Here is a 12,424-nt window from a genome sequence, read left to right on the forward strand (position 1 = left end):
ATCTGAAAACAACAATTTTCAAGTCTTCCTACAGATTCTCCATGGGCTTTAGGTCTTGACTGTGACTCAGCCATTTAAGCACATGAATGTGCTTTGATCTAAACCATTCCATTGTAGCTCTGGCAATATGTTTAAGGTCGCTGACCTGTTGGAAGGTGAACCTATGCCCCCAGTCTTAAAGGGAAGGTGCCACAATTTTTAATTTTGTATTAATAATTTATTATATAATCAATAATTTTTAATATAAAATGTACAACTTAAATTATTCATAAAAAATACTTAAACTACTGGGGATGGCTATTTTCATTTGTGGGGGTGTAACTATCTGAGCAGGACAGTTACACACCTCACTTATGGCAGTCCCTGGGCATAAGCGCATGCGGTCGGACGGCGAATGCATCTCTTGCATTGAGCCCGCTCTTCCTACCTCTAGCTGTAATGGCACACCCCTGGGGGAGACATATACAAGGATGGGAAAAATAAATACAAGGATAGAGGAGACATATACCAGGATGGAGGTCCATACACCAGGAAAGGGTGCGCATATACCAGGAGGATTCGACTATATATACCAGGAGGATGGGGCCATATATGCTTAGATGCGCTATATGGGCCATTATACTGTGGGGCGCAATATGGGGTTAATATACAGAGGGCTCGGCGACTCTGACGAGTGGTGTTCTTACTGATGACACCTCTGTTCAGAGGCAGCGGGTCTGGTGGAGTCCACAGAGACCCAGAGTGAGGCTAAGTGCACACGTAGCAGAAAATTTCTGCATGTAAACCTGACTCCCTTCCCAGAAAACCGCGCGTTTTTTTCTGCGCGTTTTCACCGCGATTTTTGCGCGGTTTTAATGCTTTTTTTCCCGCGCGTTTTCTAAACGCATGGAAATAATCAGAAACGCGGAAAAATCAGCTAAATAAACGAGCATGCTGCGTTTTTTTTACAGCGATGCGGTTTTTTCGCGGTAAAAAACGCATCAATGTGCACAAAAAGTGGAAAATGTATAGAAATGAATGGGAAGCTTATTTTTCGCGCTTTTCCCGCGGATTTTTTGGCAAATCCGCAGGAAAAAATGCGAAAAAAACGCTGTGTGTGAACACAGCCTGACTGTCCCTACAGCCTACGGTGCTTGGTTTTCTGAACGAGGATCCATAGTCTTTGGACGTCAGATTCAGGGATCGTTGTTGGAACACCATGGATTACGTCGGCTCTGCATGGGAACAGTGCTTACTTTTCTCGTTTTTTTCCCATCTGTGGACTTCGACGGTTTTCCTAGACTATGGCGGAGCTGCATGGGTTTTTTATTTTTTATATAATTAGATGAAACAGGAAACATGTCGGGGAGTGTTTTTTTTTAAAATATATTTTGTCTTTGTTTTTTTTTTTCCACTACTGGGTTAGTTGTGGGGGTGCCTGATAGACAGATCTCCAATACTAACCTCAAGGCTCGATGCCAGATGTGTTTTTTGACAAATCACACCTGACATCAACTCCAAATACCATTACCCTGATTGCTACTGCACCAGGGTAATTAGAAAGAGAGAAGGTGAAGCACCAGAATCCTGATCCTCCGTGATATACACCTCAGACCCATGTGTATAATCCCCATCCTGCATGATACATCCCAGACCTGTGTATCTAATCCCATGAACTGATACAATACACTGAGCTCTGTATCTAGAAACACGGTGTAACATGCTGGAATTAAACGCAGCATGTCATACACTCCATGTATCTAACACCAGTTCATGATCAGTGAGCCGCACCAACTAACTGCGTCAGTCCTCACTGTGATCCAAAATTTTTATCATCTCTTATCGGTTTGCAAACACCAAGAAGGGAAGGAGTCACGTCACACACATCAGCAGATTCAGCCCACATTTACTGCAGTCATAATGTGAGCTAGGTTTTTATGGCAAATTTCAGCAGCTGCTCCTCCTAGTGTTTAATAGTGGAAATACCAAACTTTTTACATTATTATTCACATTTTGATCAATTAAAAACACATTCTTTTTTATTAAAACACTAATACTTTACATTTTTTAAATTGTTGAACATGTATGTTTTTAATGGCACTTTCTCTTTAAGTCTTTTGCAACCTCTAACAGGTTTCCCTATAGGATTGCCTTGTATTTAGCTCAATCCATCTTCTCATTAACTTTGACCAGCTCCTTTGTCCTTGCTGAAAAAAAGCATCCCTAAAGGATGATGCTGCCACCACCATGCTTGAAGGTGGAGATGGTGTTTTCAGGGTGATGTACAGTGTTTGTTTTCTACCACACATAGCATTTTGAATTTAGCCTAAGTAGTTCTACTTTGATCTCATTGGATCAGAGCCCCTTTTTCCACATGCTAGCTGTGTACACCACATGGCTTTTTACAAACTGCAAATGGGACTTCTTAAAGCTTGCTTTCAAAAAAATAGCTTTCTCCTTTCCACTATTCCATAAAGGCCAGTTTTGTCGAGTATCCTGTGAGCAGATTCTCCAGCCGGAATGTGAATTTAGGTGGACAGCCATGTCTTGAAAGGTTTGCAGATGTGTCATTTTTCAATGATAGATTGAACAGTGCTCCGTGAGATGTTCAGTTTGGCCTATTTTTTTTTTTAATATCCTAACCCTGCTTTACGCTTTTCAGCAATTTTATCCCTGACCTGTCTGGTATGTTCCATAGTGTTCATGATGCTGTTTGATCCCTAGTGTTCTCAAACATTTGAGACCTTAACAGAACAGCTGTAGTTATAATGAGACTAAATTACACACAGGTAGAATAAAGTTACTAATTAGGTGACTTCGAGGCAATTGATCACTCAGGATTTTATTTAGGAGTATCAGACTAGAGGGGGCTGAATACAAATGCAAGTCATAATATTCAGTTTTATATTTTTTAAATATTTAAAAAACTATCATTTTCTTTACACGTCAACAATAGTTGCTACTATGTTTTAGTATCTATATACATAAAGCTGAGTATGTGTGCGCGTGTGTGTCAAGCCATGCCCACACCACATACAAAGCTCCGTCCAAACGGCCCACGTTGTTAGTGCACACGGGCAGAGACACATTCACCTCGAAAGACACCCTGCAAAACTCACTGGTTGTGATATCCCAGCCGCTGTGAGCTAAAATAAGGGCCGCCACCTTCAGAGCATCAGTGCGCGGCAGGCACAGGCCACATCTAGCTTAGTCGTGTCTAGAATGGAGTTGCTCCTGTGAGGCATGACGTCAAGAAAAAGGGAGGAGCCTCATGGATTACACCGCTGCGGTCATAACAGGAAGTTGCTGTGTGGTGCTGCAGAAGAAGTAGGCTGTGTATACGATACGCTTTACTGCAATTAGTTATTTAGAAAGAAGAGAGGAGACACAAAGCGCAAATAGGGTCTTATCCCAAGATAAAATAGAGGATTCACCAAGAAAATGGCTCACCTGGTGATGCTGACTGCAAGCTTGCAGAAGTGTCGGCTGTGTTCCGTGTACCAGTGCAGGAGCGTTGCTATGTTCAACAGCGACAATTTATTTTTCTGCGTGTTCCCACACTGGTGCTCGGAACACAGTGGGCTGCGCATGTGCAGATTGAGAGCATTGCTTGCAGATAGATGCTATTGTGCATGCGCCAGCACCGTTTTGTTGAAGCAAAATTTTTCATTTTTATTGCAATTAGTGCAATTTCTCTCAGGATCAAATGTTTTATGTGCAATATAAATCATTATAATTTGTTATAACTAACCACAGTTAACTAACACCAGGCTCTTCAGCTAGTATCACATAAAATTCAAATAAAGTATATTTAAAGTTTTTGGGTGTGACCTAAGAAAATGAGGAAAAGTTCATGAGGGGATGGATACGTTTTCAAAGCCCTGTATCTCTTTGCTGCTCATGATCGCTATTTGTTCACAGGACTGCAGTGGTAATACCATGTCTACAACATGTAATCACTGCGGCCAATCATTGGGCTCAGCAGTCTTTAAAGGGAATCTGTCACCCTTTTTTTGGCTTTGCAGCTGCTGGCAAAGACATCGGGGGCTTATCTACAGCATTCTGTAAAGCTGTAGATAAGCCTCCGATGTAACCTGAAAGAGAAGAAAAACACGTTATATTATACTCACCGAGGTGAGCGGTCCGGTCCGATGGGTGTCGCCGTCCTGTCCGGCGCCTCCCTTATTCATGCGATGACGTCCTCTTCTCCCATCCTGTAATGGCTCTGGCGCAGGCGCACTGCTCTGCCCTGTTGAGGGCAGAGCACAGTCCTGCAGTGCGCAGGCGTCGGGAGAGTATAATATAACGTGTTTTTCTTCTCTTTCAGGTTACATCGGGGGCTTATCTACAGCATTACAGAATGCTGCAGATAAGCCCCTGATGTCTATGCCGGCAGCTAATAGGGGATAAAAAGGGTGACAGATCCCCTTTAATTCTCAACCTGGACATTGCAAGTTTTTAAAATTAAAGGACTATCTGTGATATAATTATAAGGTCTTTTTTCATCTTTTTGCAAATACGGCATGTTCAAGGAAGTCTTCATTAACTGGGTCATTTAATATCTGTGAACTACAGAGCATTATTATTGAACTCCTAGTTGAATTTTTGATTCATTATGGCAGAGTCATAAAAAAGTGAAAAAAAAAATGTTTGCTCCCTTCCTGAATAGAGCTGGATGTGGCTAGGAAGTTTGCATTCAGGTTCCCAAGATGTTATAAACCACAGGTAATTTATGTTTTAAGAGGGGGGTTGGGGGTAAGCAATCACTTTCTCACACAGGACCCTTTAGGTTTGGATTTCTTTTTCCCATAATAATAATAAAGACCTTTAAAAAATTCATTTTGTGGTTACTTGTGTTATCTTTGTCTAATATTTAAAATTGTTTGGTGATATGAAACATTTAAGTGTGACAAACATGCAAAAGAATAGGAATAGTTTTTATGTTTGTTCCTCTCAGCTCCGACAAAATGTGCGGAGCAGGGGCAGGAAGAGGGAACGACAGGGGCATGCCGTCACATCTCTTCTAGTTTATGACGAACTGTGGTGTTCCCTACACCAAAAATCTCACTCCAGTCCCTGACTGGAATAAGATTTATGGCGTAATACAAGGAGGCGAACGCCACTTGTCAGATACTACAGATTCATGTAGAGACGTACACCACCTCAAGAATCAAGAGCGTCAGTCTGTACCACGTCCCTTCATCAGTACCACCAAGAAAATTGCCAGTCTTGATTAATCGGGCCTCGGTGTGTCCACATAGACTTGAGGTTAGTTCTTCTCAAGATACTCTTAGAGATGTGGCATTTGTTAAACCTCAAAATGCAAACCATTTGATAAAATAAAGATAAAGAACAATTTCTGACAAACATTTTAACATTGCATATATATATATTGTGTACAATTCTGCAATCAACATTTATTTTTTAATAAAAAAAAAAAAAAAAAAAAAAAATTAAAAACATGTTTTTGTCCATTGTGCAGAACAGTGACATGCCATGGATCCTGGTCTGCAAGGTATGTTTTACACACAATTACTGACACATGCTATGAAACCCCCGCACTTTATACTGTAAATACAGTGAAAACTAGTTTAATTAAAAAATTAGAAACTAGAGAAATGGGCACATAAAAGTTTTCCCTTCTTAATAAAATATTGTTTTATATAAGACCCAATGAAAAATTCCAGGACTTAAAAAACAAATGGTGAAAATTAATACAAGTGTTCTTTGAAAGCATAATCTTTTGGAACAGCCTTAGGTAGAAGAAATAGGAAATCGTCAATAAAACATTTACGCTAATTCTAGTCCACCCTACAGCAACACATGCCGAGGAGCTTACAATAGAGTGAGGGATAATTTATCAAAAGTCTGATAAAAAGTTGGGAACATCAAGACAAATGTGTGGGCTTTTAAAAACAAATAGACTGTAAACCAGTACATGCTCCAAATACATTCTCCAGTCACAAATATGTAAAAAAAAAAAAAAAAAAGTATTAAAAAGTATAATCCACTACAAGACAACCCTACCGTTAAAGGGAACTGGTCACCCTATGTTTTCGCCTATCAGCTGCTGGCACCAACATCAGGGGCTTATCTACATCATTCTGTAATGCTGTAGATAAGCCCCCGATGTAACCTGAAAGATAAGAAAAAAAATTAGATTATACTCACCGGGGGGCGGTCCGGTCTTGGTCCGACGTGTGTTGCGGTCCGGCGCCTCCCTTCTTCTTTGCTGCCTGTCATGGCTTCTGCGCAGGCGCACTGCTCTGCCCTGTTGAGGGCAGAGCAGAATACTGCAGTGCGCAGGAGCCGGACCTCTCCTGGCGCCTGCGCACTGCAGGACTCTGCCCTCAACAGGGCAGAGCAGTGCGCCTGCGCAGGAGCCACGACAGGCAGCAAAGAAGACATCACCGTTAGAAGATGGGAGGCGCTAGACGGGACGGCGACACCCATCGGACCGGACGCCAGGGTGAGTATAATATAACTTTTTTCTTCTCTTTTAGGTTACATCGGGGGCTTATCTACAGCATTACAGAATGTTGTAGATAAGCCCCTGATGGCGGTGCCGGCAGCTGAAAAATAGGGTGACAGATTCCCTTTAAGCAGCTAAATAGACCATCATAAATCGAAAAAACAAAAAACTATATACGTTTTTTGCTTAAATCCTACAGCGGGTGGTGCGTCACCTTGCCGTTACGTGACTGCTGCAGCATTCTGCATCTGTCAGCTATAAAGACTGCAGCAGGCATGTAGTACAATGTGACCTGACTACCAGTGCAGAGATCAGAGGTAAGCAGTTCTTTTTCAATTTATTGATGGACCGCTTAGCAATTAAGAAGGGGTTGTCCAGTAGTAGACAACCCCTATATGTGCGGAAATTACAGTACCACACCCTGCACAGAGCACAAGAGGGTGAAGAGGATGCTACATCCACACTGTGTGAGACAGGCACAGTAATAGGTGGTGTTGTGCAGAAGAGCTGCCTAGAATGAAGGCACGTACATGATCAGCATGGGTGAAAACAGCCTCAAGCATGGCAATGCAAAGTACTATTGCTCCTGTAATACTTTACCGCACAGGAGATGGCAGCTGGATCAAAGCGTTGGAGACATTTACCATATGTGCAGTGTTGCATGGCTACCATGGTTGCAGTAGGTTGCTCTTAAAGAGAACTTTGATTTTATTCAAAGCAACTCATTAGAAGTAAAAAAAAAAAAAAAAAGGATTAATTTTTAGAAAAATAAAATAATCAGTGCAGATTCCAGAAGTAAAAGGTTGAACATGTGACCAAGTGCCGCATGGTAATTCAGCCTCAGTTATGATTTTCGTGATATCTATTAAATGGATGTAAAGTGGTTATCAGTATAGGGATAGTCTAATATAAGCACTGATGAGAAAATAATAAAAAAAAAAAGATAAAAATTGCAGACAGCAGCTCATGCCGTTTGTACACAGCAATGTTAAGGCGGTAATACAGATGATGAAAATGCGAAAGTCAGGTTTATTCTGTGGTTTTAGGGACATTGAAATTCACTGCCAGTTTCCGAGGTTTCCGCTTGCTGGCTGAGCCTGTGTTTGGTTTAGAGCGCGGAGCCCCAGAGGCCGGCGGTGCAGACTTCTGTATCGCAGAGTACTGAGTGGCTTGTCTAGAAGTCACATTGACAGAAGAGTATTCTGAGGGAAGATGACTGGCAACATCAGGAACCTGTCTCTGCTCACTACTTGATGTGCTCGAGTTCTCGCTACTCTTATTAGTAGCAACTCTTTGCTTTGTTACCTTCAAATGAAATTAAATAACATCAATAAAGTGGGATCCACTAGCCGCAAGGAAACAGAATAGCACAGCAAACAGTTCAACTCAGCCATATAAAACTCCCAAACGCAGAATTCTGGGGACCACAGGTCCATGGATCATGCACATCATTATAGATGGGGACCACAGATTGAGTCATATATTGAATGATAAATAATGGGACACACGGATCAGAGTATTAATGCCTTAAAGGGAGCTATCATCAGAAAATGACCTACTGAAATTCATGCTTTCATGTTACGTTTTTTTAAATCTGTAAAATATATTAACATATATATATATATTGAGGTTTGGACCGTGAAGAAGGTGGTTAGGTCGCCGAAACGCGTAGTCCCATTTGCGTTTATTTCTGCCATGTACTCTGGTTCCTGATCCTTGTGGGTCGTTTTTTTAACCTTATTGAATAAAGAAAAGCACCATTTTACTCCAATCCTGGTTTGCTGAGTTCTTGCTGGATTTCCTTTTTGTTCATATTATATATATATTTATTTAATTTAAAGGAACCCGTCACCAGTTTTTGTCATATGTCAAAACTATCACCTTAAATCAGCGCTTGTGCTACATTTCATAAATTATATAACCCTCTCACCCCCCTACATCATCCCCAAAAAACCTTTTAAAGTTCTCCTGCACTGTATGTTAACCCTATTGGTTCGGCCCGAGGGACGTCCATTCTCGGCTCTTTACCTCCTCCAGGTTGCTACTCACCATCCTCTCGTTTTAATTTAAATGGGTGATGCCTCGTGCATCATCCAAATTGCCAGGCTAAATCCCACAACTGTGCAGAGAAGTCGCTGGCTTGCGCCTGCGCAATATGCTCTTCTCTACTGTGGGCAGAGCCGAAAATATCAGTGCACATGCGCACAGCAATGGCGGCAAAATAATTTGGGTACATGAGCTGGAAAGACGTGTGCAGGCACATGTGCACCGATAATTTTGTCTCAGTAGGGCAGAGCATAGTGTTCAGGTGCGAGTCGGCGATATCTCTGCACAGGCGTGGGATTTTTCCCGGCTATTTAGATGACGCAGGAGGTGTCACCCATGTATATCAAAGTGAAAGGATGGCAAGCAGCAGTCAGGAGGATGGATAAAGAGTCCATGAGAGATAGATAGCCCAGAATGGACGACCCTCGGACCAGACTGACCGGATTAACACACAGCTCGGAAGAACAAGAAGAGAAAAAGTTTTTGGGAGGTACACAGGGGGAGTCAGGGGATTATACAACCATTTCTGGAATGCAGCACAGGCGCTGAATAAGGGGATAGTTTTAGCTGATACATGACTTAACAGGTGACAGGTTCCCTTTAAATAAAAAATTAGTAATCTTGCAATTGTCCTGTAGACTAAGTCCACTACAGCCGGGTCCTTACCTTCCTGTACAAGTCTGTCATTGTTCGTTTGTTCACTGTATTTTTTCATCTTAACTAGTATGTAACCCCTCCTTATGTACAGCACCATGAAATCAATCGTGCTCTAAAAATAAATAAATTAGCACATTGGACACGGAGGTTATTTTATACTCATATTTCCTGTCCTTTCAGGACAAATTTCAGCATGGGCAGAATTACAATGGAAGGCGACACCTCTATACACAGCTGATAACCAGGATTCACCAACCAAAATACAGTAGCTGACCCTGCTCCCCTTCTTTCACTACAACCTCTGCACACTCTCATCAGATGCTGCAATACAAAGCATAGAGTGAGTCTGTTCATTGTGGCTATGTACATATGTTTCCTGAAAAAGCAGAAAGTATAAAATAAAAACACATCTTAGCTACAATGGTCAAACTCTGACCATGTCTTTTGTATTGAAGTATGTAATGAGCGTGAGCTAAAGTTAGTGTGAAGAGAGGGGAAGCCGGGTCAGCTGTGACATCAGCTATTGTGATTGGTGGATCCTGAGTTATGAGCTATGTATAGAGATGTTACCTATCATTGGAGACACAGAAAATCATGGGTGCTGTCTGCTGCCACCAAGAGGCCGATTCTAAGAAGAACACAAGGAAGATGGCTACACCCACCTACTGGCACCAAGCTACTCAATTAGTTAAAAGTAGTAGGTGTAGCAAAAAAAGGAAAGAACCCAAAACAGGGAAAAAAAAAATAACATGGGCACAATGGTGTGGAAGTCATGTCCATTTTCCTCATGAAGGCTACAAGAAACAGATTTCACAGTACCTAAAATCCTCATTTTTCACTGGGGAATGTAGGAAATCATGTGCCATCATCCGTCCATGAGGAGGAAGAACATCATTTCAAATTGAATGTAAAATAAAAGCAAATCCTCAGGACAGAAGATGAGTGACTGCCGCTTGAAAACACTTCTTCCAAGTAACAGAAATGTGTTTAAAAAGGTATACACTGCAGCAAAGTAGAGGCCTTATAGAGTTGCAGAACGGAAGCCTGATGATGCATGGCCCAGTAAAAACCCACCGATTGATTCCAGAATAGCAGATCCAATCGAGCAAACATTGATGGTTTGAGAGGTGGGCAGACCTCGGAGAGGATCTTCCGGAATGAAAACTAAGCTTTGGCGTTGTCCAACTTTTTTTTAGAGAACTCTTTGTAGGAGAAGAACAAGAAGGTCAGAAGGAAGTAGGACTATCTCATTATTGAGGTGAAAGGAAGAAATCACTTTGGGAAGAAAAGAGGGAAGCAGGCACAAAACCTCCAAATCCAAAAGGATGGCTCTTTGTTCCAGTACGTTGATAAGGGCTTTGTGGTTCTTCCATTGCCCCTGCAAAGTGAACTGGCTGTGAACCAGTCCTCAGCCTAAAAGACAGGTGTCTGTAGTCACAATGTGCAAATTAATGAAAAGTAATGAAAAGAAAGGAGTGACCCTGGTGGATTATAGGAGAGGCCCATCCACCAGATCAGACTGCCCTGTTTGGAAGGGTAGAAAGATTGGACAATGCATGGAGAGGATGGACCTATCTGATTGAGAGATGGCTGCCAAAATCTTGCACAAAATGCTCATACAGAAGCGAAGAGGAACTAGAGATGTCCATAAAGGTATGTGAAAGCTGGCCTGGAGAACAGACTTTTTGTCTTCCGGAACAGAAACCTTTGTCCAGACACTATCGAGCAACTTGACCAGAAAAACATTTAGCTGAGAAGGTATCAGGGAGGAATTCAGTTTGTTGATGATCCATCTGAAGTAAGAGAGTGTTCAGATTAATCTGTAGACTTTCTAGGTTCTCGGAATAGTAGAGAATATAGTCCTGGTAAACAAAGATTATACACCCTACTCGAAACGCAAGAGAGCCATGACCACAGTCAAAACTTTCATGAACACACTGGTGGGCGGTAGCCAGTCTGAAGGGGTGATCCACTACCTAAAAGTGAAACTAATAAATAGGGAAGCGAAGAAACTTCTGATGAGTAGGAATGAAGGAGATGTGGAGAAAGGCAACCTGGATATCTACTGAAAAAAGAAATTCTTTGGGTACCATGGGGCCATGACGGAAAGAAGAGGCACCTTCGAGTAAGAACCGGAAGGATGACAACTGACCAGAGATGCAAAAAAAAAATGGCCTTTAAAAAAAAAAAAAAAATGAAAGTCAAGAAGGGAGTGTGAGATGTGAAGTAATCTTGTATCTGGAGTAGATTACTTTTCTCTTACCCAGGTGTCATCTACTTCAATAAACCACACTTCCCGGAATAGTAGAAGACTGTCACCTTAGACTGGGCCTTAGGAGAGCAAAACAAGAAAACCATCCTGTGTCAGAGAAAGATATCTGAAGGAGGAAATCGCTAGAGGTTGCTTGGATCTCCTGTACAATCTACCATGTTGGTGCGGACCGCTACACTACACAAACCGGATGATTTTATCATCCGGTTTGTGTAGTGTAGCGGTTATCACGTTCGCCTCACACGCGAAAGGTCCCCAGTTCGAAACTGGGCAGAAACACAGTATTTCTCTTAGAAAACATGTTGGTGCGGAGTAGAAGGTAGGCCCGACTCACCCTGTGTAGTGGTAAAAGCACAAGAGGTGAATAGGTTGACGGTCCATGATGGAAACCAAGGATGGGGATACCTTGTTTAGCTCAGCCATAGATTGGGAGAGAGCTACAGCCCATTCAAGGGGAGAGGGGGCACTTTCATGTCAGACATCGGTGAACTCCTGTGGGGTATGTGGCTTCAATCAGCGTAAGTTGTGGTGCTCTGGCCTGAGGGATATTTACACTTGCAAGAGGCACAGGCAAAATGTGTGACCAGTTAGGGCAGGACGAGGTAAGATATCATCTCTGAAATTGGGCATGGTAGAGAAGAGGACAGAAAACAATATTTAAAAAAAAAAAAAAAAAGGAAACAGAAAAACGTTCGGGGAAAAAAAAACACCATAGGAAGGAACAGGTCTGAATTTCTTCGTGAAAGAAAGCTACACTGAGTAGCTAGGTGAAACCTGTGGTGGTGGAGCAGACTTCCTTTTTTTTCCTAGTGTCAGTCTTCTAATGGCAGCAGACAATTCCCGGTTTCTTATGTCCCTCAATGAAACGACCGAGAGAATCGTAGTTACTTACCGATAACGGTATTTCTCTGATCCCATGACGGCACCACGGAGAGAGGGATCCGCCCTCAGGGACAGGAAACCTACAAATGAAAAAGGCGGTACCTCTCTCCCACATC

At 42.1% G+C, this 12,424-nt stretch overlaps 1 protein-coding gene and 1 non-coding gene across 4 annotated transcripts in view; one reads left to right on the forward strand and one right to left on the reverse strand.

The window, feature by feature from the left end:
• Positions 1-5,344: 5,344 nt before the first annotated feature.
• Positions 5,345-12,424, reverse strand: part of XRN1 (5'-3' exoribonuclease 1) — a 216,361-nt gene continuing 209,281 nt past the window's right edge. For all 3 annotated transcript variants that reach the window (XM_073579098.1, XM_073579099.1, XM_073579097.1), the window contains one exon: positions 5,345-7,756. In XM_073579098.1, the coding sequence (XP_073435199.1) occupies positions 7,481-7,756 (276 nt within the window). In that variant the 3' untranslated portion in view covers positions 5,345-7,480. The remainder of the gene's footprint in view (positions 7,757-12,424) is intronic.
• On the forward strand, positions 11,633-11,705 carry TRNAV-CAC (transfer RNA valine (anticodon CAC)). Its single transcript has one exon. It is a non-coding gene; the product is annotated as a tRNA-Val (tRNA).

Source organism: Dendrobates tinctorius, unplaced genomic scaffold, assembly GCF_039654945.1.
Source record: "Dendrobates tinctorius isolate UK_male_01 unplaced genomic scaffold, ASM3965494v1 ptg000060l, whole genome shotgun sequence".
NCBI lineage: Eukaryota > Metazoa > Chordata > Amphibia > Anura > Dendrobatidae > Dendrobates > Dendrobates tinctorius.